Below are 26116 nucleotides of genomic sequence, written 5' to 3' on the forward strand. Positions count from 1 at the left end.
TAAAAAAGCTTACAAAATTTCCGTAATTTTTCACACTATTATTACACAAGCACAAGACTTTTCCCAAAAATTGAGGAAAAATGTGCAGAATACCGCTGAATATTCAGAATAACTGAATGTCGTCTTTTATAAGTCACTTCTGGTCCGTCGCCATTTAATTTTTGATATAAGGAAAAGAAAGGAGTTCTCCTTGTTTTCCCATATTCAGTATTCACAACAAAAGCAAAATAAGATCCTGGATAAATTGGGGTGGTGGGGGGCGTTTTATATACAATCTTAAGGAAGCTCAACACGCAGAGATTCATAAAAATTATACAGGCGAAAGCAAAGGACACCCCAGGAGGGGGGACTGAGCCCCCCCCCTTGGACCAGTAAAATATTTGGTGTCCATGTTCCGAACCCTTGACTTCCCCCCTGGAAAAATTCTTGACTTCGCCGCCCCTGATCTGAGCCTGTTTTCTTCAAACAGATGAAAGAACAGTGGTCGTACTTTGAGAGGACGATAGTTTGGCCGCCAGATAACTCATGCAAACCTCTTTTCTGATAAATAATTCAGTCGACCAAAGTTCGACCACAATTAAGAGACGTCATATTGTCGACAAATGTTATGATAGAAGGAATGGCCTCCCGAAGGAATACCAGATCTGGTGGGGTTAGCGTAATTCTTGTTAATTATATAGTTGGGTTTTAGAACAGTTACAAATGCAAAATGTTCAATCTTTGCGGTGAACATGTAGGATTAATTTAATAGTTGTACTACAGTATTAAAGCTTTATCATAATAAGTGACAGAAAAGTATTATTCGATCGTCTCTTTCTATTTAAATCTGTTTCTCTAGTTCTCTGCTTTAAATAAACACTATGTGCTGAGCTTCATTATTAGTGCAACTTCAATACATATTATAAAGCAAGATCAATGATTAGTGATTAGATACCACAAGGTTCCATAGGGACCAGGAGCAGAACTGAACCTAGCTCCAGATATAGGGACCGAGTACAGGTTTAGGTTGAAGACCCAGATGTTTATGTCTGGGTTGGAGTCTAGTTTGAAACCAGAATCTCCGTGAGTAAAATGAAGGTTTAGCTCCGTGATTACATGGGTCTACCACGTCCTCGTCCCATACCTCCACCCGGGGGCATCTGTCCCTCTCCCTGTCCACTTCGGGGGTTCTTTACGGTCTCATCAACACTAAATAAGATTTAGATTAAATAACAAAGCAAAACTGACTGTTTTGATAACGGGATGGTTTAAAATAATTAAACCAAATAGACAATATAAGGAAAGAATCTAAAAATCTATATATATCTTTAAAATCGGGCATAAGGTTGTCAGATATGGTAAAGATAAAGAGTATATATATCTATAATAAAATCGGGCATAATGCTGATATATGGTAAAGATAGAGTAATAATTTCTCTATTTTAAAAATCAAAGCCGGTTTCTAAAGCTTTGAGAAAAATAGACTGAAGCAAATAGATCAAGTACAGTAGTATATAAAGGACATTTTTTGGCGAGTGCTGCGAAAAGTAGCTTAATATGACATCATATAATTTTCAATAATATCGTTCAGTATGATGTATATTTTTCAAATATTGCTTTTTAAATTTTTCTGATAAATGTGATAAGATGAAAAAGTACAATGAATGGCAACGTAGAACTTGTACACTTTTAGTGCAATTGTATTCTAGCGTCACAAGTGTCAACAGTTTTATGTGTCCAACAAAATTATTAATACTAGTGCTTATCTTCCAGAGAAATAAGTGCAATTTTGTGTTCTTTTTTTCTTTTTCTACACTTCTTTTATCTAATCTTGTAAAACATGTCAACAATGGCAGAAAAATGTTGTCTTCCTGGCTATATTTGACACTTGTGACGTCATGTAAAATTGGTCACTTTCTCTGTTTCCCATTATTATACTTGATAATCAATTTGGACTGAAGCTTTAACCAATTAACAGGTAAGGAGGCAAAAAATTAATGTGAACATAAAATATTTACTTATCCTCCTATAAACAATACGAATGTTTAAGTCAAATATTAATCTAAATAATTATTGCATCAATATAAACTTTTTTATTGTTTTCTGACTTCTTACAAATCAAATTAAACAACATGCAACCTTGGAACAACAAAAAACAGATCATACCACTAATACAAAATAACGAAAACTATTTAGGTTAAATTTTAACTTTAAATACCTCGAATCGACCCCCCCCCCGTTGTGAGATGGTAAAAAGATAAAGAGTATATATATAATCTATAAAATCGGGCATAATGTTGTTAGATGGTGAAGATAAAGAGTATATTTATCTGTAAAACCGGGCATAACATGGTTGGATGGTGAAGATTAAGAATGCAGTATTAAACTAAATAATTCCACTGGCCGTAAATAGATTAATAAACACGGATGAAATTACGTCAGCAGTCAATTTAACTTCAAGATATGTAATCCAAGCATCCAAATGTTTATAAATAGCCTTTTCATGAATTTTATGCGATTTTATGCGATTTAAAACTTTTAATTGGTCCCAAAAAAAATAAAAGCTACTAAAGTGAAGCGTGTGAACGAATAAGTTAGATTTATGCGCTGGCGAGAATACTAAGATGCACTACCTGAGTAGAAGACAAGTTGCCTCTGAAGCTGCAATAATTGCATTGGATTTTACAATGGATGGTTCCCAAACACAAGCCTCGAAATTATCCGCGATATCCTCGTTCATCACATCAACACCGAACCAGATCTCGTCCTGAGCGTGCTTCTGTCGAAGTTTGTTTAGAATATTAGTCGCGTCGAATCCAGCATTGTCGCACAGCTGACGAGCTATCACTTCAAAAGCCTTGGCCATGGCGCCAATGATGAGCTGCTCCTTGCCAGCAATGGTTCTGCTGTAGTTCCGGAGATACTTGGAGAGCTCCATATCGATTGCTCCACCTCCGGCAACAACGGAGTCGTTCTTCATGGTTCTCCTGAACATTGATTACATCAAAAATGCTTTCAAGTTTATAATATAAATCAAAAAATACAACTTTTCAGTTTTATAATACCATAAATTGAATTATCTTTATTATTTTAAGATAAGTTTTAGCAAATTATTAAATGTGAGCATTTTGCGTACGTAAATATTCGAAAATTTTATTTTCCATAAAACTAATAATGAATTTTTGATATAAAATCAAATAAAAATTTGAGCTATTGAATTCGTGATATTTGGATATATAATCAAATCTATTTTGAGATATTGGATTCATAATATTTAGATATATAATCAAATCAAATAAAATTTTAAGCTATTGAATTCATTATATTTAAAGAAGAAAACAAATCAAGGAAAGTCTTTCACCCCGTTGTATGCAACAATTTGTTTTAAGAAAATGAATGATATATCTTAAATGATGCTTTAACATAACGAACCTAACAATCATAATAGCGTCATGAAGAGATCGCTCCGTCTCCTCCATAAACTGCTCAGCTCCTCCACGAAGGATAATGGTGCAACTCTTTGACTTGGGGCACCCGTAGAACAGATTGAACCTCTCTCCACCAACCTGCTTCTCCTCGAAGGTTTCACATGTACCCAGAGTAGAATCATCTAGATCATGAACTGTGGATTGAATAGCTCCACCACAAGCCTTCATGGTTCTCTGTAGGTCTTCGTCAACTACTCGACCAGCGCAGAACATACCCCGGTCAGCAAAATACTAAAAAAAAAAATATTCTAAAATACTCTCACAATCAAAACACGACTAACAAATTCTCATCTAGTTTTATTCTTTATAAACACAAAAGTAACCTGTGTAACCTGTATTCCGGTTATTTTTCAAAATCTAATAAAACTAGTTAATTGGTTTACTCGTGCTTACCTGGGTTGCAACGTCTCCAATGGGAAGTTTTGAGAGGACAACTTTAGCTCCGCTCTTGGTGATTTTATCCAGTTTATCATACAGAATATTCCATTCGGCATCAACCACCTTCTGGTATTCCTCTACATTGTCAAGACGTACCTAAAACAAGATCAGTTAACCTCTGTATAGAACTAGACGCAAATAGGTATCTTCTGGAGTGTGCAAAGTATTTATTCATCAACATTTAACCAAGTGCTTAGAATCTATTTATTAGATGCGGATCCGGATCCTGGATCCTCACCTCTCTTTATTCAATAGTTCAGATTATGGTTGAGAGTAACATTTTTTTGGCAGTTTTTGGTTGATATTTTGCCCTTTGGATCCCCATATTTTTGCTGATCCGGCTCCAGGAAACCAAAATCTAATTTCTCTATTTTAAAAATCAAAGCCGGTTTCTAAAGCTTTGAGAAAAATAGACTGAAGCAAATAGATCAAGTACAGTAGTATATAAAGGACAACTGAAGAGAGAAACCACAATTTCTCATGCATGAAAAAAAACTTTTCAGGGTACAGTTTTGAATCGGACAAGCCTTTATAGAAATGGGGTCACTTGAAATACCGTCTACAATCCCTTTAAATACAGTGTTCTTCCTACCTCTGCATTGTCCTTCTCAGCTTTCAGTTCAAGTTCAATATTGAGGAGAGCAATCTTGGGATTGGTGTATGTCTTCTTCTGCATCTCAAACCCAGCATAGCTGAAGGTCTTCTTGAAGGCGACTCCAGGTACTAGAACGGTGTCTTCTAGAGCTCCTCCCTGAACCTTCTTGATCCCGATCATGTTGAGGGGAAGGAGTTCGTCGAGGGTCATGACGGCGTCGACAACCATCTTGCTGAAGTACTCCTTCTGTTGATGGATGAGTTTGCTGGACATAGAGGTTGCTGCACACTTCTCCAATAAAGATCTATATTCCTGAATAAATAAGATTGATACAGAAGACGGATTATCAGAAAACTAAATTTAGAGGTGAAAGAAAAATATAAGCCATAAATGAAAAAAAATTGGATCCATTCTGAATCGGCCAATCAAGACACACGCCCTTTTAGTATTATTTGATGGTTAGGTTAGATTAGGACAATTTCTTGGCCGAACGCTGCGGCTAAGGGGTCGAGCGGAGCGGCGAGAACATGCTAAGGATCTTTGCGCCGCGGGTCGGGCAGATTTTTTTTAAGTTCAGGGGGGAGTTTAAAATCACTCAATCTCAGAAAATAAACAGATTTTTACTACTATCAAAGTTTAGATTCCTAATATGAAGCCAGTTGATATTTATTTTCCACAGGACAAGAAGTTTTTTTTAGGTATCTTAGCAATTCCACAGGATTTTCAGTCTTAAATTTTGGCTATGTTAAAAAGCTTTTCCACCCCATAAAAACCAGCTTTTTAAACCCAGAAATATAATTTGCCATTCCCATGTATTTCATTTTTAAACTTACCACCGGGTCATCCTTGTTAATTTTAACAGCTAGTTCAGCCATCCTTTCCAGAGCTAGTTTAGTTGCTTTCCTAAAATCATATTTTGACTAATTAATTATTGATAATTATATATATACAAATACAATACAAACATAATTGTTAAATTCAACGCTTTGAAAATAAAATAAAAAGGGACTTCAAGATGAAAGTTTTTTTTATTTCCAATTCACATTTTTATTTTAATTATTTATTTACTTTTCTAAGACGTAAAATTTTTGAATGTAAGAATTTTCAACAAATATTTTAAGAAACGAGAATTTCTTGTTGAAAAAAAATGTTAACTCTTAAAAACCTCCGAGAAGCTAGAATAAATCAGGCTTCAAACAAACCAAACAATGCTGTGATTATTAATCTATTAAGAAAAATTTTAATATGAAATCATCCACTCTGACCACCCCTTCCCTTAAAAGGGTGTTTTGCAAATTTTTAATCCTTAAAATTAAGCGTTTGGTGATTACATAGAAAACTAAACGGATTTTATTTAAATCACAAGCGAACGTCCTGTTTATTATTCTCATAAGCATTGAACCCCCCCCCTGCCCTCAACACTTCAAACACTGGTCCAAAACAATTTCTCTAAGCTTTATTTAAATTTGATTTTTTAAAAATATAATAAAATAAAAAGAATTATTTGCCCAAAAAACTTACAAAATTTCGATAAACTTTGCAAGAACCACCCTTTAATTCGGGGTCGTCAAATTTTCCTTCAATTCNCATAAAAATGAAACTATCGACCTCAACTAAACTTACTGCATTCTGTTAACGATACTTTCTAATTAAATGTGTTAAAAAAAACAACTTTTTAAGGCAATTTAGATCGACAGCAAATATGTGGACAAATTTCTTAATAAGAATTTTATTAAAAAATGAGAGTAAAATTTAGGTGTGTTAAATTTATCTTAGGAAAGATACCAATTGCAGAAAGATAGGCTTGATCTATGATAGGATAAAACTTTCAGATAGAACAAGAAATGGGAAATGATTTTGGATGATCTGTTAACAATATTGTTAGTTTCCTCTAAAAAATCGATAAATTTTCCCGATTCATCGAATACAGCTCTCATCATACCTAACTTTTCAGGGAAAATGTTTTTCAAAAAAACAGGGATGATTTTACAGGAAAATATTCACCCCTGAAGGATTTGAGAAACAACTTAATAAATTATTTGTAAATTTAAATATTTTGAACCTGCGACTTAGCAATATCAACCAGGGTCTTAGCAGCAGGGTGAACAACATCCAACAGCTTCATGATAGTAGCACCGTCGTTACTGATCGTTGCCTTTCCTCTGTTATCAACGATAAGCTTATCCATGCCCCTGGGGCCGAGGGTGGTTCGGATAGCATCGACAATAGCGCTGCAGGCATTAATGTTGGAGATTACTTGCTGCTTGCCCTGGGCATTCTCCGTCCCTTCCTTCAACAAGAGGATCTGAGGTTGCATCTTTAATCTGAAAATTTATAACAATAATTGTATATATTTCAGAATCAGATTTAGGAAAACAAGGATTGGATTTTAATAAAATTATGTTTGGATTTATTAAACAAGGCCATGGACAATCGCTTTATATTGTTTGTTTACAACTATTTTGATCTGTCCTTTACTGTACGTACAATTGTATGTTAACAACAAGATAGTCAATAAAGTATGTCGATGAGGTACAGGTAAGATCTGAACGTGCCTGACGTCACTGATGAACACAATTGGTGAAGAAATCCCAGTCCGCCAAAGAAAAATTTAAATGAAGTGCCAATCATACTGATGCATGTACTCGCCTGCACCCAAGACAGTTCTAGGACCCGTGCCCTAGTCCTGTAGAGTTATTACGTAGGTAGGGTACAAAAGCTAGAATCACTAGAATTGTGTGACTACCAAACTACCTATTCCAGGACCCATGGTAAACAACCACTATCCCCCTCTCCTGAATACTCCTTACTAATATCCCTGCTATACATCAAGTACCCTTTGTTAGGACGCCTTCTCTCTAGCCTTTCGGTAACTTTCTTTCTAGTTTAGTAGACCCAAAACTATAATAAAGAATATTTTTTACTTCAATTTTCAATACAAACGACAGCTTTTGATTGGGCAATGTAATTCGAGAATCGAGTCCGGCTTTTACAATTTACATTACAAACTAACATATCTAGTACAAACTTTTATTTACGTTATCAAACAAAAATAAATCTATATTCTATTTCTAACAAATACTTTGAAATCAAAAGGGTGTATTTATTCAATGATTAGAAATATCTAGAATGTTCGAGAGTCTGCATGCTATTCACCGGAATTCTACCTTTGTTTGGTTTGGTTAAAAACACCGGACAGATGTGCGCAACTGCGCATCGTTCAGAGAAAAACAGGAATTTCTATGAAAATGTGAGGTGAAAATCAAATTATTAACTTTTAAGCAAGATATAGAGGAATTAATATTGTCTGGCTCATCAAGCTATGCTTTTTATTGTTTAAATAGCTTAAAAGGTTCGAACAATAGAAAAAACGTCGAAGACGACATTTAAAAAGTTCCTTGAAATCGATTGTGTATCTTTTGGCCTACACAGTAGTACATAAATCCGCTATACTCTTCTTCTGACCAATGCCAAATCTGCTATACTAAACATCCGACCTACTTTTGCAGCTGCTATATGGACTTGTGGCTGCAGCGCCCGGCCCCTAGCCTATCCTAGCCGCAGCGCTCGGCCCAGAAATTGTCTTTTAACATAACCTAACCCTTTCGACAAATTCTTCCTAGGTTGACCAACCTGTCGGTGGTAGGTAATAGATGGCCTTTTCAATGAGAGCATTGAGCAATATTTACATCACATTCACAAAGTTTCAGTGGTCGATAAATATTTGATAAGTTTTGACTAATGCGCACATTTTATCATTTTATGGAGGAGGATATATATATATGTTTGTTTTTACAATGTTGTCACTTTCAAGTATATATAAATAAAAAATATAGTTTAAATTTGAAATAACTGAAACCGCCCTTGATCATCTTTTGAAATCACTGAGATCTGTTGCAATCACAAAATTAAATCGAAATTACATCTACAGATTTCCTTTGCAAAAGATTTCTAACATAGGAATTTGTTACAGGGGGAACAGGGGAGGCTAACAAAAAATATTTCCGGGAGGGGCTCATCACTTGTTTGGGTGTCAGAAACCTAATGAAACATAGATTTCAATCACAGTTCCGGCCATTAAATTCTGTTGGATCAAATATTCTAAGCTTAAAATACCAAAGGTTTAAACATCAGGATTCAGGTTGCATAGATATAGGGATTAGAAAATTTGTGTTTAAGACTAAGACAAGATTCCATTCAGAACTTTTCCCGGGAGGGTGGGGGGCATTAATTTTTTGACGATCCAGGGGGAATGTCTTTCAGGGCCAGTTTAAATTCTTTTCATAAAATAAAAGTTCTCTGAACTATTCTGTATACGAAGGAACCTGTATAATATATAAACAATTATGAATTAAATGAGACAATCTTCAGCATATTATTGTATTTGTTTAATTACATTACAATTTATATTACATACATGCATGCTATTTAGAATAAAGTCACGACTAACTAAAGCATTAGTGATCAACATACTATTGTACTGTGGTGTTGTACTGTTATTGTTACTGTTTTGATTGTCAATATTTGATCGTCCTCGAACAATCATTTTTTCATTTTTTTCTTGTTTTTCAACTGAATTTAGAAAATTTTATCATAGATGCTAAAAATAATTATTAAACCTAAGTTGTGGTGGTTTATGTTATAAAATTTTAGTTTTCGGCGACAAATTGTATTTTTATTGAGGTAAAACAGCTTTAAAAAATGTTGTACGTGATTTTTTTTAAGTGCTGATGCCGTATGTACATTGTACATATATCAAATATCCTTGGATAACTACGTTGAACTGCATTACTGAATATTCCCTTTAATTTTTGTGAATAAGAATATCATGTAATTAATATAATTTGTTCTCTGTAAGGTTTACAACAATGTTTATAAATAATACATTTTCGTCTACAAATTGCACGGTGGTAACCAGAAAACATTATATTGAATGGTTTCTACGTTTTTTCTTTTAGTTATAATTGTCAATGGAGATTTTGTAATTTGTAACTGAACATGACTAAATATTTTAGGAAAGTGATATTTCATTAAAAAAAAGGGAAGAATCAATCATTCCATGGTTTTCCGATTAAAGTAATGAATAATTCTAAGACCGACAAATGAAATGCTTGTAAATTCGAACAGAATGAAAAGTCTTTGAATTGGTTTAACAAATATTTTTTAATACTTGTATTTAATCTGGTCCTATGTCAAAAATATGTGTAAATAATACAGACACAATTTCACTGACTGTTTACGAACTGTATTGACCTAACAATGTCTTTTTTTCTTGATCTTTGAGACCAGGTATATTTTAAGAGGATGGCCTCATAGAGATGCTTATTTTAAAAATATTTATTCAATAACAAACAAATTTGTGTTGTTATTCAATTCAGATTCAATGTTTGTTAAAGGGACTGTGAATGTATTTTCAAGTGTGACCAGCTCCATGCAGAGATGACAATACCTGATCTGCAACGGTATACCCTAACATACCATAAAAAGCTTTCTCTGATCATGTATATTTAGTTAGATATCTATGTTTTTGTTAATTTAAACTGCTTATTTTCAATTGCGGGTTCTCTGCAAAAGTGACTTGTTTATAAGAAAATGGAGAAATTCACAGAAATAAACGCTTTCGAGCCATTAAACTACGTTATCTTTCACACATTTTTGATCAGATTGAGGTTTCAACAGGACCATTGTAAATCGGGCATTGCTAACTTTGAAGGATCAGTTAAACTTACTCTTGCAGTTCCTTTTAGGCAGCTTTATTGTCGATTTTAATAGACGTTTCTGTTTATTGATCCAGGTTTGTTGCTTTTTTAGTCGGCTAAGCTGATTATTTAGTCTGGTTAGCTGTTAATTCAGAGGGCTTTTTGTTTGGTAACTCAACTTTTGTTTACTCGAATTTGATATTTGTTTACTCGACTTTGATATTTGTTTACTCGACCATGATATTTGTTTACTCGACTTTTATGTTTGTTTACTCGACTTTGATGTTTGTTTACGCGACTTTTATGTTTGTTTACTCGACTTTTATGTTTGTTTACTCTTTGATTCCGGATTAGTTGACTTCTTCTTCTGTTTTGTTAAGATAGTTCTCTCCTCTCCCTAACAGAACTGATTTCAAGGTTCTCTCATCCAACTCCTGGTTTACAAATCAAGGATATGAGATTGTATGCAATGACCTAACACTAACACAACATTTGAATTTGTTCTATTTTTAAGGCTTTTATGGTTTTAGGACTTTTAAAATGTTATTTCTGGAATCGTGTTAGAGTTTAAAACCTTAAAAGTCTTAAAAACGAACGAAATGAAATGCCCAACACAACTTAACAGAACATTTGTGTATGCATAAACTTAATCTTATGAAAATGATCAATTTTAGTCATTATTCTTCATTAGATTAAAAACATGAGAAGAGAAGTTCCCAGATAAAGTGAAACAAGCATAAAAACCAACCAACTAAAAGTATATTTAATATAATTTTAAATCAATAAAGTTATTAAAACAAATTTTCGAAAATGAGTTAGTACACACTGCACAATTATCGTGTACCATGTTTATTGAATTATCTTAAATCTTAAAGTTTAAATTCTAAATCAAAATCTTGTTTCTAAATGTCATCATTGTATTCCACAGATTTTATGATGACAGATATTTGTACAATATTGTTGACCTGATATAAGGAGAAGACAACAAGGATAAAAGATGCCGTGAAACAGAAGTTTAAAAGTTGCAAGATGGCCAAAACCAGGACGAATCCTAAAAAGAATGATCAAAATTTAAAAATACTATCATTAAATGAAAACAACATATTTCCCATAAATTTTTCTGTTTATAAATTGTAAAAGCTAAAAACTGCTTAAAAATTAAGTTTTTACTGCAGAAAAGAAAATGAGCACGAAATTCTGCTGCCATATTATTTGTTAAAATCTGATAAATCTAACCGATAGTTGTATCATAGCTGAAGAGAATTGCAAGAAGGACGAACTCCCAGATAAGGGTGATAATTGTAGCGACAATCCAAACCAGTAGAAGTACCTGTGCTTTCAAGAGAGTTCAATATGTAATTCAAGAATATAACTTTGAACCATCATGTTGCTCTTAATCTTTAAACCTTTTCTGATTTTTTTTTCTTAAATCTATTTTTAGTTTTTAAAAACTTCTCTGTTCCTTTAGATCTTTCCAGGCTCCAATAATGAGGAGAACATTAGCAAGACCATACCTATAAGAACATAAAGATAAAACCAGACATGACTTTACAACCTCTCAAGTATGTAATCCGACTATACGTTCTCTCCATGTTGACCTGGCTGTACGTTCTCTCTAGCAGACCTGGCTAGCTATACGTTCTCTTCTGCAGACCTAGATATACGTTCTCTCCAGTTGACCTGGCTATATATACGTTTTCTCCAGCAGACCTGGCTGTACGTTCTCTCCAGTTGGTCTGGCTATATATATACGTTCTCTCCAGTTGACCTGGCTGTACGTTCTCTCCAGTTTTCCTGGCTATATATACGTTCTCTCCAGTTGACCTGTCTGTATGTTCTCTCCAGTTGAACTGGCTATACGTTCTCTCCAGCAGACCTAGATATACGTTCTCTCCAGCAGACCTGACTTTACGTTCTCTCCAGCAGACCTAGATATACGTTCTCTCCAGTTGACCTGGCTATACGTTCTCTCCAGTTGACCTGGCTATACGACGCGTTCTCTCCAGTTGACCTAGCTATACGTTCTCTCCAGTTGACTTGGCTATACGTTCTCTCCAGTTGACCTGGCTATACGTTCTCTCCAGTTGACTTGGCTATACGTTCTCTCCAGTTGACTTGGCTATACATTCTCTCCAGTTGACCTGGCTATATGCTCTCTCCTGTTGACCTGGCTATACGTTCTCTCCAGTTGACCTAGCTATACGTTCTCTCTAGTTGACCTGGCTATACGTTCTCTCCAGTTGACTTGGCTATACGTTCTCTTCAATAGACTTTAATGAGCTTAAATAATTCAAACTATAAATGTATATATATTATAAAGTTTCCAGAGGAAAACGCTTTAAAATTGATTTCTTTTCTCTTTCTATCTGTTTACATTTGCGCCCACAATAATAAAAATAAACTCAGTTCAACTGAGACAGATTGCGCAAGCAAAAGCCACGAGAGCTATAAAGGAATTTAGTCGCGGCCACAAACTTAAATTTACAAATCCCTACATCCTTGCAACCTTATTGTGTAAACCTTTGATATTTCATACTTAGATTATTTGATCTAACAAAATGCATAGTTAGATTGCACTAGTTGAAAAAAGTATTTAGGGAGTGGAAAAAGGATCGGAATGAATCGTTTTCTTACCATGGAATAAAACAGTAGAGAGAGATAAACTCATTCTTCCAAACAGGACCAATACTCTCTAGAGTTGAACTGAGGTTACTCAAACGTTCCTAAATAATATCATTTAATGCTTCAGGTTGATATCAAGCCATATTTTGAGGCAGTGAGATAGTTTGTTTACTGAGATTTCAAGTTGAAATAGTTAACAAAGTCCTTAAAATGAATTGAGTCTTAGCCACAAACTCAAATTTTCTAATCTCTATATCTTTGCAACCTTTCGGTTTAAGTCTTAGATATTTCAAACTTAGATTTTTATACCTAGCAGAATTTATAGTTTGAAATATCAGTGGTCCACGACTTAGATTATTAAATCTAACAGAATTCAATGTTTGAAATATCAATGGTCTACTACTATTAAATCCGACCTCGGGAGATTTTAAAACAGGTTCTGTCTGTTATCTATAATTGGTTGTATGTTTATCTATACCTAAGTTTGAAGAAGAAGAAATGTTTATCTATACCTGGAGATTATCCACCCTGGTTGCAATCCATTCCCTCTTAGTACAGTTTCCTACATAGTCAGCCTCCTCACAACGTGACCGCAATCTTTAATAACAAATCTTTAATCCTCACAACGTGACCGCTACCTTTAATAACAAATCTTTAATCCTCACAACGTGACCGCAACCTTTATAACAAATCTTTAATCATCACAACGTGACCGCAAACTTTAATAAAAATTTTAATCCTCACAACGTGACCGCAACCTTTAATAACAAATCTTTAATCCTCACAACGTGACTGCAACCTTTAATAACAAATCTTTAATCATCACAACGTGACCGCAACCTTTAATAACAAATCTTTAATCCTCACAACGTGACCGCAACCTTTATAACACATCTTTAATCCTCACAACGTGACCGCAACCTTTAATAAAAAATCTTTAATCCTCACAACGTGACCGCAACCTCTAATAACAAATCTTTAATCCTCACAACGTGACTTCAACCTTTAATAACAAATCTTTAACCCTCACAACGTGACCGCAAACTTTAATAAAAAAATCTTTTATTCTCACAACGTGACTGCAACCTTTAATAAAAAATCTTTAATCCTTACTTTACGTGACCGCAACATTTAATAACAAATTTAACTTAGATTCTAGAATTAAATTGGTTTCTTGTGAAAGATCAATCCGAATTATAGAGTTTTATTTTGTGAACACTTAAACTAAACTAACTAAATACTGTAAGACCCATAAAACTGCGGAATAGGAAGACGACATTTTAACAATCTTATGTGTATTGAATGTTGTTATAGAGCAAATATTTTTACCAGTAGCTCGAAAATCTACATGGATCAGAATTACAAACTGTTGTGATGTATCGATTAAAAACAGAAACCTTTGTGATGCATCTATCAGAAATTATGATAAGTCTTTGTGATGCATTGATCAGAAATAAATACAAAACTTAATGATGCATCGATCAGAAATAAATACAAACCTTTGTGATGCATCGATCAAAAACAAACTTTTGTGATGTGTTGCTTATTAATACAAACCTTTGTGATGCATAGATCAGATAAACAAACCTTTGTGATGCATCGATCAGAAATGAGGTATCAAAGCTTTCCCAGCCAGCAATAAATCCGACACTCACTACAAAAAATTTACTCAATCATATCTTTAAAGAGAAAGTAAGCGTAATTTCAAGTGACCCTCCATGCAAAGATAAACTGAAATTTTTTATGGATATTACAATTTTAGAAAATAAAACAAACTAAAATATATTTTTTTCATGTTTAGTTCAAGTTCAAATATTCTATTTTGATGATTTTCTGAATATCTCTGATAAAAATAAATAATTAGTCTTGCTTCATAGTTCATGTTTTACTTTCTCTTAATGATAAGAAGAGGGTGGATGATGGGAGATTGAAATTCATTAACATTGATTTTAGACATTAACCTATATCTCTAAATAAAAATAGTAATCTATTTTTGCTTGTTTCTATGTCCGAAGCATAACTCACGAACCCCATGACCGATTAGCCTCAAATCAGGGAACTCGGTAGAACCACATGAATGTTCTTAGCCATGGTTTAAAATTTCTAATTTGAACTCTTATCAGGAAAACTTAGTTTCCTGGCAAAGCTGGGATCCCAAGCTAGTCTGTATTTATAAAGTAGTAATCACTATTTGTCTGTTTGTTTGTTCATAACTCAGGAACCCCTTGACCAATTTGCCTCATGTTTTGATTAGGTAACTCAGTAAAACTATGGGAATGTTCTTAGTTTGGTTAAACGTTTAAGTTGAGTTAAAGCTTACTTTTATAGAAAAAAATATCTTCCAGGCAAATCTGGGTTCCCAAGCTATAAATATAAAACCTTACCTCCGACAAAAATTACAGTAAAACATAGAAGAATGGCCCCGATAGCAATTGATCCGTGCTTATTGCTGAACTAAACATATATTGTAAAAAAAAGAATATAAAAATAAGATGTTTATATAAAATAAAACATGCTATCATCAGTAAGCCTTAAAATTTTAAATACTCTAATTTGGAAAATGACCTGCCACTTAAAATATTTCATGAATTTATGGATTTTCATGGATTTTTTTCTTTTTAGTTTTCAACCAATGTAAACTATAATCATGTTTAGATAATAAATTGATTATTTCTAAAACTATACCTTAAAACAGCAGGAATCAAAGATCGGCATAATTCTAAATTTTTTAAGAATTAAAAATAAATTTTATTGAAAACACGAAGGAACTGAACACTTGCCACAAACTCAAATTTTTAGCATCTCTATATTTTTTTCCACCTGATGGTGTAAACCTTTCATGTTTAAAACTCATCTAATATAATTTTTAGTAACATCAAAAGTCTCGACATTAGGTTTCAAGGAGCTGTTTACTACTAAAAAGAAATGTACTGAAAGGAACTGTATACTACTGGAAAGGAATGTACTGGAAGGAACTGTATACTACTGGAAAGGAATGTACTGGAAGAAACTGTATACCACTGCAAAGGAATGTACTGGAAGGAACTGTATACTACAGGAAAGCAATGTACTGGAAGGAACTGTATACTACTGGAAAGAAATGTACTGGAAGGAACTGTTTAGTACTAAAAAGAAATGTTATACTGGAAGGAACTTTATTTACAACTAAAAAGAAATGTACTGGAAGGAACTGTATACTACTGGAAAGGAATGTACTGGAAGGAACCATATACTACAGGAAAGAAATGTACAGAAAGGAACTGTATACTACAGGAAAGAAATGTACGGGAGGGAACTGTATACTACTGGAAAGGAATGTACTGGAAGAAACCGTATTTACTACTGGAAAGGAATGTACGGGAAGGAACCGTACTTAATACTGGAAAGGAATGTACAGGAAGGGACCGTAATCACTACTGGAAAGTAATGTACGGGAAGGAAACGTATTTACAACTGGAAACTAATGTACGGGAAGGAACCGTATTTACTATTGGAAAGTAATGTACGGGAAGGAAACGTATTTACAACTGGAAACTAATGTACGGGAAGGAACCGTATTTACAACTGGAAAGAAATGTACGGGAAGGAACCGTATTTACTACTGGAAACGAATGTACGGGAAGGAACCGTATTTACAACTGGAAAGGAATGTACTGGAAGGAACCGTATTTACTACTGGAAAGGAATGTACTGGAAGGAACCGTATTTACTACTGGAAAGGAATGTACTGGAAGGAACCGTATACTACTAAATTAAAAGGGAATACCGGGATGTATCACAAGCTTTCTCTGTTCTCCTATACACCGAACCCTCAGCACGAACCTTCAGAACCAAATACAAATATTTTTTACATGGAGGTTACAGAAAGGGGAGGAGGGGGTGGAATACATTGGAATTTTCTCTTTAAACATAATTTGATGATAATTAAACAGTTTTTACTCGCTTGGTTTAAGAGTTTTCATGAAGTATATTAATCTATGCCCGCATTCCTGAAATAAAATATTAATAAAATAAATGTTTAAATACTCTACTTTAACTTTTACTCCCCATACATTTTTAATCTGAGCAAACCATATTGATTTAAAACCCGAACACATGATTGGGTAGACCATGAGCTCACATTTTTGGACTGTTAAACCATCAACCCTGCATAACCTCAAAGTTGATTTTATAAATCTCATAGACTTGCGACAAATCCCTTAGATATTGCTAGCTCTCTTATTTCTTCAGTAACAGGAAATGTTTGAATTATTTATGGTACTTCTATTACGCTGACAGATTACTGAATTCCTTCTATTTTTGTTTACAGATCTTCTTAATACAAGTTTTTCAAACTACAACATATCTCCTGTGCAATCCTGAACTCTAAAACTTGATACAGATCTCTTGAACTCTTTAACTTGTTACAAACCTTCTAAGCTCGTTAATTTGATGCAGATCTGCTGAACTTCTTAACTTGATACAGATCTCTTGAACTCTTTAATTTGTTACAGATCTTTTGAACTCTTTAACTTGTTACAAACCTTCTAAGCTCTTTAATTTGATTCAGATCTGCTGAACTCCGAGACTTACTGCAGATTTCTTGAACTTCTTAACTTAATACAGATCTCTTAAACTCTTTAACTTGTAACTTGTTACAAACCTTCTGAGCTCTTTAATTTGATGCAGATCTGCTGAACTCCTTGACTAACTGCAGATCTTTTGAACTTCTTAACTTAATAAACAGATCTCCTGAAAACTCCTTAATTTGTTACAGATCTCTTGAACTCTTTAACTTGTTACAAACCTTCTAAGCTCTTTAATTTGATGCAGGTATCCTGAACTTCTTAACTTTATACAAGTCTTCTGAACTCTTTAACTTGTTACTGCACTTTAAATTTAAAAGTCGTAATTAAGCGATAAAAAGTCGCCTAATCGGGTGAAAAAGTTGGATGGCACCCGATTAGGCGACAAATCGCTTAACATAAATCGCTTATTTTTAAAAAATCGTTTTGTTTCAACAAAAAAAATCGCTTATATTGTAGAAGAAGTTGGTGACTGCCAAATAAGCGACACAAAATCGTTTATTTTCAACAAAAAATCGCTTATTTTTAACACAAAAAACGCTTATTTTTAACAAAATCTCTTACTTAAAAAATCGTTTTAATTCAACCAAAAGATCTCTTATATTAAAAAAAATCGTTTTAATTTAACCAAAAAATTCAACAAAAAAATGTTTTTTCCCCGTGTACACTTAACAGTACATAAAGAATTGTACAGATGTTGTTTAATTTCTCAAACTTTAGTTTAAAAGTTATTGAAAAATTTGAAAGTTATATAATATAGTCAACACTAAACTCGTTTACATGTACATTAAGAATTGTATAGTATGTCGTTTAATTTCTCAAACTTTTTAGTTTAAAAGTTATTGAAAAATTTGAAAGTTATATAATATAGTCAACACTAAAATCTTTTTAGTTTAGTTAATACCTATTGCATTAGCTAGCTCAACCTTATTATTGATACGGATATCTTTGTTACACTCTTTAAACGTTCTTAGCATAAATTATCTTTGCAAGCTAAGGATGAAACCTTTAGCATCTCAGACTTAGAATTATTGATCGAACAGAATTCATTGTGTGAAATATCTGAAGTCTACGACATGGGATTGCAAAAATATAGGGTTTAGAAAATCAGAGTTTGTGATAGAACCTCGGTTCTATTTTTAAGTGTTCTTATAACTTGTCAGGATAAAAAGGAAAAATAAATCCTGGGGCTTTTATTACAAATGTTATCATCAGTGCTTAGGATCCGGATCCGTTGGATCCGCAAGATTTTGGCTTCCTGGATCTGGATCCAGATCCGCAAAAATATGTGGATCCACGGATCCGGATCCAAGGGGTAAAATATCAACCAAAAGCTGTAAAAAAACGTGTTCACTCCTAAAACCCAAATCTGAACTATTTAAAAAGATATTGTAAAAATTTCATGCTTTCTTAATGGGTCATCAAGTTTTAGCATAAAAATAAGCGAAAAAATAAGACAAAATCTTAGAAATTCTGCTTTAGTAAAAAATTCATTAAGTCTTAAAGAAATGACTGGGATCCTGATCCATTTTTTTCAAGTGCGGATCCAGGATCCACATCCGGATCGCCATGAAAATTAAATGGATCCTAAACACTGCCTGAAATCCGACTAAAACAAATATGCTATGATAACCAGCGCTTAGGATCCATTTAATTTTGATGCGGATCTTGATCCTGGATCTGTACTGGATCCAGGTCATTTCTTTAAGGTTTACTGAATTTTTTTAACAAAAAATAATTTTCAAATTTTTGGTTTTATTTTTTTTTGCTTATTTTTATCCTAAGACTAGCCTGTCCTAGCCGCAGTGCTCGGCCCAGTAATTGTCTTAACCTAACCTAAATTAAATCAATCCTAACCTAACTTAACCCTAAAATGATAAAAAATAAATAATAATAATTTTGCTGAAATCATGTACAAAATATCACATATCGGCAACAATGCTCTTGTTTCCGGATCAGAAAACGCATTTTCACAGTAAATAAGACGGGGGGGGGGAAGTTTTAGAAATTCTTAACTATATGAGAACTCATTTAATATGGTTAAGGATAAGCCCCCCACCCTCAGGAAAAAAATCCCCCGATCCTGAGCTTCTTAATCGTTTCATCCAATAGTTTCCGACATAATATGCTGTTTGATGTTTGATTTGAAGATTTGTTTTTAAAGATGCAAATTATGCGACTTTTAGTCGTCTATTATGAAGTATTTTTTTACTTCACAAATAACGATTTAAAATCGTTTAAAATGCAACTACAAATCGTTTATTAAGCGACTTTTTGTCCTCAATTTCACTATTTTCAGATTTAATCAAGAGTGTGATCTCCTGAACTCCTGAACTTGCTACAGATAAGTAGTGAGAAAGTAAGTAAGTAAGTAATTATTTAGTTATTTATAAATGCCTTACCTTGTTAAAGAATCTCCAAAGCTCCTTAACTTTTTACAGATCTCCTAAACTTCTTAACTTCATAAAGATAATAAACAGATCTCCTGCAAACTCCTTAATTTGTTACAGATCTCTTGAACTCTTTAACTTGTTACAAACCTTCTAAGCTCTTTAATTTGATGCAGATCTTCTGAACTACTTAACTTGATCAGGTATCCTGAACTTCTTAACTTTATACAAATCTTCTGAACTCCTTAACTTGGTATAAAGCTCCTGAACTCCTTAACTTGTTACTGATATCCTGAACTCCTGAACTTGCTACAGATAAGTAGTAAAAAAGAAGTAATTATTTATTTATTTATAAATTCCTTATCTTGTTAAAGAATCTCCAAAGCCCCTTAACTTTTTACAGATTTTCTGAACTCCTTAACTTTCTACAGGTCTCCTAAACTTCTTAACTTCATAAAGATATCCTGAACTTCTTAACTTTATGCAGATCTCCTAAACTTCTTAACTTGGTAGAGATCTCACTAACTCCTTATCTTGATAGAGATCTCCTGAACTCCATGGCCTTGATATAGATCTTTGCAACTTCTTAATTTCTCAAAAATCTCCTGAACTCCTTATCTTGATACAGATCTTCTGAATTCCTAACCTATATAAAATACATATAGATGTTAAGAACTCCTTAAATTGTTATAGACCTCCTGAACTCCTAAACTTACTACAGAACTCCTTTAACGTCTTTCTTTATTTTCTATCAGTCTCTCCTTTTGTTCACAAATAAAAGGTTGGATATTATTTTGTGTTTATTTTTAACTCTATTCTGAAGCTGGTTCAATATATCGAACGAAGTATTAAGTCTGATAAACAGTATTCAAATACTATGTGTGGAGCCAACACTTTATTCTTAATAATATTCTGGTAAGGTAATACCTATAATTCTGATAAAATTAAGAATTATTCTGGTAAGTTAATACCTATACTACTGATATAATTAAGAATTATTCTGGTAAGTTAATACCTATACTTCTGATATAATTTAGAAATATTCTAGTGAGTTAATACCTATAATTCTGATATAATTAAGAAATATTCTAATAAGTTAATACCTATAATTCTGATATAATTTAAAAATGGTAAGTTAATGCCTATAATTCTGATATATTTAAGAAATATTCTGGTAAGATAATGCCTTTAATTCTGATATAATTTAAAAATGGTAAGTTGATACCTATAAATTGATATAATTAAGAAATATTCGAGTAAGTTATTTCCTATAATTCTAATATAATTTAAAAATGGTAAGTTATTACCTATAATTCTGATATAATTTAGAAATGGTAAGTTAATACCTATAATTCTGATATAATTTAGAAATGGTAAGTTAATACCTATAATTCTGATATAATTTAGAAATGGTAAGGTAATACCTATGATTCTGATATAATTAAGAAATATTCTGGTAAGTTAATACCTACGATTCTGATATAATTTAGAAATGGTAGGTTAATACCTATAATTCTGATATAATTAAGAAATATTCTGGTGAATAAGCCACAAATAATAACAACTTCTTGACTATTTTTCACATTGTTTTACATGCTTTTGATAATATATCGAAAATTTAACAGAGATAATCACAAGTCTTGATATTTTTCTCTAAATTTTTCTTTTAACTTAAAATTAAACAAATTCTGACCTATTCAGTATTCATATATCCTGGTGATAAAATGTCAACTTATTTATTTTTTTTTAAATATTCTGATATATTTATCATGGTGTTTTAAATTGAAAAATTAAACGATTGTTAGGTTAGCAAGCAAATGTTTTCTCACATTGCAAAAAATAATTTATTTTTAAACCTAAAAGGTATGTTTGCAGTGTTCGGCAATAAAAAATATAATTTGATCAAAATAAATCGTAAGGGAAGGTCAATTAAGCCGGTATTTAGAAAAAATCTTTCTTAATTCTTTATATTAAGTTGACTGTTTTTATTAATGGACAGTTACCGGTTCTTTCTTGAATAATCAAAAGATGTGATTTTTAAAATTTATCTTGCTCTAAACAAGAAACTTTATTTTGCTTTTTTGTTCAGATATATACGCTATGTCAATACGACACAATGTCATAAACAAATTTATTACTTTTAATGAAATTATTTTAGGTTAAACTTTATCCCATTGTGCTTCTCATTAAAATGTATCAGGTAAAGTTTAGAAAATTATTTTTTAAGTTCTTCATAACTTATTTCGTTCATTGATAGTTTATTTTAATTATAAAGGCATTGAATCCCCAAAACTCAAATTTTCTAACCCATATATCTTTGCAACCTGATGGTGTTATTAACTCTTCGATAATTCAAAATCAGAATTCATAAATTAAAATATCTAAGATATAGGGATTAAAAAATCAGAGTTTGTGGCACTGACTCAATTCCATTGTTTGAATGGGCTATATTTACTTGCATGTGAAAAGCTGTAAAAACATCAAAAATATAATTTTTATAGTTTCGTTTGTTAAATTTTATCAAGAAAAAATTAAATTTTTCGACCGCAAACTGGTTTTAACTGTTTCAGTAATTTGCATTTTTGAACTTGATTTTTTAGTCTGAATGATCAGGTTCAAGCTTGTTTTTGCGTACACTTGAGCTTTCCGGATCTACTAATAAATCTCTGGTTTTAATTGGATTTCAAAGTTCACTACAGTTAGTTAAAGAGTATACTTTATTAATAAATACACAGGTAGTACAAGAGGTATCGTAGATATTTTAGTTCTACACGAGTTTATGTCAACCTGTCAAGGTACTCATTTCTACCTTAAACCTTTTATAACTTTTATAGAGCACAGTGTTGCGGACGATGGTTGTTGTAATACAAAAGTTAAAGCACTAAACAACTGTTTCTCTTGTTATAGCACTACTGTTAATGAGTTGCTGTAGAAAATTAATATTTATAATGCTTACATTCAGCCTTTAAAAGTTTGATATTCATTTTTTAAAGCTTAATTTCTAGATCCATTGGGAACCGAAACATTGAGTATGATCGAAGAGTAAGTGTAGAGTGTAGAACTGAGAAACTCTCTGATCTCCGGGTATCCTGTATACTACACAGGGACGGATCCTGCAGATACTGTGTCAGGTCTAGTAATATTCTGATAGGACTGTTCCTGGATGCAAATTCCATTCTTCATTAAATGTTTCAATGTTAAAAGGAAAACTTCCGAAGTCTCCGCTCACTTTTTTATTTGGGTTTCCAGGGGCCGAATTTAATGAATTTGAACCGATAAAAGGTAGTGGAGCGGGGTAGCTCAAATTCATCAAATTTAAAGAGTCCGTGGAACTTATCTTGTTTTTAACATACATACATGTATGATATCAGCCAATCTCTAAATAAAACTTTGATCCTATTACGCCTTGAACAACGTGGTTAGAGTTCTGAACAATAATGATAGTAAAATATATGATTAGCATTACTCATTACTTCGGCACCAAGTATCTAAATGTAAGCTTGTGATCAATCACGTTTCATTATTTAATTATAGCTTATCTATTTGCCTGTTTGTTTGTGTCACATAAACGCCAAAACGTCTGAACTTATCAGACTCAAATTCGTTGTAAACCCTCACTTGACTGAACTGACTCGATCTAGGGAAGGTTTACGAGATGTTAGGTACTTTCCCAAAGGATTTTTCCCAAGTGGCAACTTCCCAAGGGTATGTTCCCAAGTTGCCGCTTGGGATATTACACATTTGCGAAGTTGCCACTTGAGTAATTGTCACTTGGGAAGACGCCTCTCGGAAAATGCCTTTGGGAAAGTACCTAAACACCGTTTACGACGGATAGAATAACATTTTTCTTTAATAAAAGTGTAGACTTTTATATTTTGGAATATCCACCAATGAAAATCGACGAAATCTTAAATTGTCTTTTTGTTTAAAGTCTAGGAATTTTTATGATTCTAGGAGCTACGGAGATTCAGGAGATGGTATATTCTCTTTAAATAGATCTTGTCTGGATACATCCAGGTACAGGATACAGCAGGAACAGGAGGACTGGGGATACAGAAGGTATACAGGGGATACAGGAGATACAGTGGATAAAGGAGATACAGGGGATACAGGAGATACAGTGGATAAAGGAGGTACAGGGGATACAGGAGATACAGTGAATAAAGGAAGTACAGGAGATACAGTGGATAAAGGAGGGGATACAGGAGATACAGTGAATAAAGGAGGTACAGGGGATACAGGAGATATATAAGTTACAGGAAATACAAGAGGTACTGGGGGATACAGAAAATACAGGGAATATAGGGGATACAGGGTATACACGGTAAACAGGAGGTTCAGAGGAGTACTTGGGAAGAAAATACAGGAATACAGGGATACAAGGTAAACAAGGTATACATTGGATACCAGTGATACACGGGATACATAGGATGCAAGGTATATAGCAGGTACAGGAATACTGGGAATCCAGGGGAAACAGGTGATTCAGGGGATACAAGGGATACAGGAGTTACAGGAATACTGGGGATCCAGGGGAAACAGGTGATTCAGGGGATACAAGTGATACAGGAGTTACAGGAATACTGGGGATCCAGAGGTTACAGGTGATTCAAGGGATACAAGCGATACAGGAGTTACAGGAATACTGGGGATCCAGGGGGTACAGGGGATTCAGGGGATACAAGGGATACATGTGATTCAAGGGATTCAAGGGATACATGAGGTACAGGGAATACGGGGGTACAAGGAACACGTAGGTGAACAAAGGGGATTCAGTGGATAAAGGGGATACAAAGGATACAGGGGATACAGAGGGTATAGAAGATACAGAGGATATAGGGGATACAGAGGATATAGGGGATACAGAGGATATAGAAGATACAGAGGATATAAGGAATACAGAGGATACAAGGTTTAGTTTAGAATGTTAATTAAATGTTGATTGTAGGGTAGAAGATGGAAGATATGTATGTGGACTGATGTGGGGACTAGATATGGGAGATCAATGGGTTCGGGACTGTAGCAGTGTGGGTTCAGTTCGGTTCTCCGGGCAAAAGGAGAATAGTCCTAGTAATCCATTCTATATCATGGAGCATGCAGGATCTAAGGAGATCTGTAGAGAAAATATCCTCACCCAGGTACTTAATCATATAAATAACAAGAGTACGCATATTTAGAATTTAAGAATTTAATTAAAAGCATCCTTAAACTTAAAAAATGAACCCTTTACTTTATCTTTTGGTTAAATTCCTAAAACTTATTCCTAACAGTCTGAACTAATGGTTCAGTACTCTTCACATCAACTTTAGTATTCTTGAAACGTTGACTTTATCAATATTTGTATGGATTTTAAATTATAAATAAAAAATGAAAGAACGATAGCAATGGATTTAAAGATAAAACAATGTTAAAGAGGCTGTCGTTTCTATCCATTTAAAAAGTCGTATCCCGATTTCTTTTTACCATTTAACCCTTTATCTCTAGCTGATCAATACTGTGGAAGATATCGTCGTTTTTCAGCTTAAAAGTGTTAAATTCTTACTAGTTTTCATTTTTTTGTAGCAAGAAACCCGCAAGTCATTTTTATAGAGAAACCACTATTTAAAATAATTCATTATTTATAGCTATAAAATAAAACAAGACATTTTTATAAATGTTTCCTATATCCGGCCAAACGGCTGGACAGAATGGGTGCCCCGGGGGTAACATAGGCTAAAAAATTCAAAAATCTTTAATTCCGCGGGCAACGACGGGCACTTCAGCTAGTATAGGATAGATCTTGCGAATCGTACATGTAACTCTTTAAACGGAGGTGCATTGTTTCTTTGTGGTTCTTCTTTGTAACCCCCACCNCCCCCCCCCACTTTGCACTATGTACTACCTAGAAATAACATTTACTTGGTTTGTGTACTAGGGAAGACGAGTGAATTTTTGTGTATGTTTTGGAGATCTTTGCAATTTTGGAGGAAGAGACAACCTGGATTTTACTCTGGGTATTTTTACACTGCTGGTTCTTTTACGACAGTGATAACAAGTTAATAAATAGATTTATTGATTTACAACAAGAAAATGTCTGTTTAGGAATATTTTCAGTCCTATTTTGATTTTTTTTTTATCAAATATCCGTCAAAAATTTCGTGAGAGACCCTGTACATTTAAAAAAAAATTAGCCCAACAAAAACGCGTAAAATATCAAGTTCAAAATTGGGCCTAAAGTTAAGACTCGCTGAACAAATAATCAGGACCGTGAACCAATACAGTAAGTTGAGCTTAAATTTAAACAATTTATATTTTTCATCTAAAGGAACTGATTACTGGCACTTCGCTTTAATTTTCTAAT

At 33.3% G+C, this 26116-nt stretch overlaps 2 protein-coding genes and 1 long non-coding RNA gene across 3 annotated transcripts; 1 reads left to right on the top strand and 2 right to left on the bottom strand.

Annotated features, from left to right (window-relative positions):
* Window positions 1–861: 861 nt before the first annotated feature.
* LOC111698892 (T-complex protein 1 subunit eta-like) lies at window positions 862–23994 on the bottom strand. Its single transcript, XM_023469363.1, is given in 9 exon segments — window positions 862–1188; window positions 2613–2966; window positions 3412–3698; window positions 3861–4001; window positions 4498–4812; window positions 5334–5403; window positions 6477–6827; window positions 16944–16950; window positions 23989–23994. Coding segments are annotated over 7 exon segments (1605 nt in total). The 5' UTR covers window positions 6818–6827; window positions 16944–16950; window positions 23989–23994; the 3' UTR covers window positions 862–1091.
* On the bottom strand, window positions 10152–16931 carry LOC111698890 (uncharacterized). Its single transcript, XM_023469361.1, has 10 exons — window positions 16588–16931; window positions 15507–15540; window positions 15206–15275; window positions 14409–14475; window positions 13334–13418; window positions 12834–12922; window positions 11662–11713; window positions 11436–11529; window positions 11165–11250; window positions 10152–10633 (listed from the first exon to the last, which is right to left on the bottom strand). Exons 2-10 carry the CDS (start codon window positions 15534–15536, stop codon window positions 10550–10552), a joined length of 657 nt encoding a protein of 218 aa, XP_023325129.1. The 5' UTR covers window positions 15537–15540; window positions 16588–16931; the 3' UTR covers window positions 10152–10549.
* Window positions 21896–26116, top strand: LOC111698893 (uncharacterized). Its single transcript, XR_002764642.1, has 5 exons — window positions 21896–21976; window positions 22782–22907; window positions 23731–23793; window positions 24725–24914; window positions 25691–26116. It is a non-coding gene; the product is annotated as an uncharacterized LOC111698893 (long non-coding RNA).

This window comes from Eurytemora carolleeae, unplaced genomic scaffold (genome assembly GCF_000591075.1).
Source record: "Eurytemora carolleeae unplaced genomic scaffold, Eaff_2.0 scaffold41, whole genome shotgun sequence".
NCBI lineage: Eukaryota > Metazoa > Arthropoda > Copepoda > Calanoida > Temoridae > Eurytemora > Eurytemora carolleeae.

What these genes read in the sequence shown, in the direction of transcription:
- LOC111698890 (XM_023469361.1), bottom strand. Translation starts at nt 15,536, where the DNA reads ATGCCGATCTTTGATTCCTGCTGTTTTAAG. An exon ending in CCAGGGTGGATAATCTCCAG is followed by an intron (nt 12,923 to 13,333) that starts GTATAGATAAAC and finishes GATATTATTTAG; the next exon opens with GAACGTTTGAGTAACCTCAG. An exon ending in CTCTACTGTTTTATTCCATG is followed by an intron (nt 11,714 to 12,833) that starts GTAAGAAAACGA and finishes ATGTTCTTATAG; the next exon opens with GTATGGTCTTGCTAATGTTC.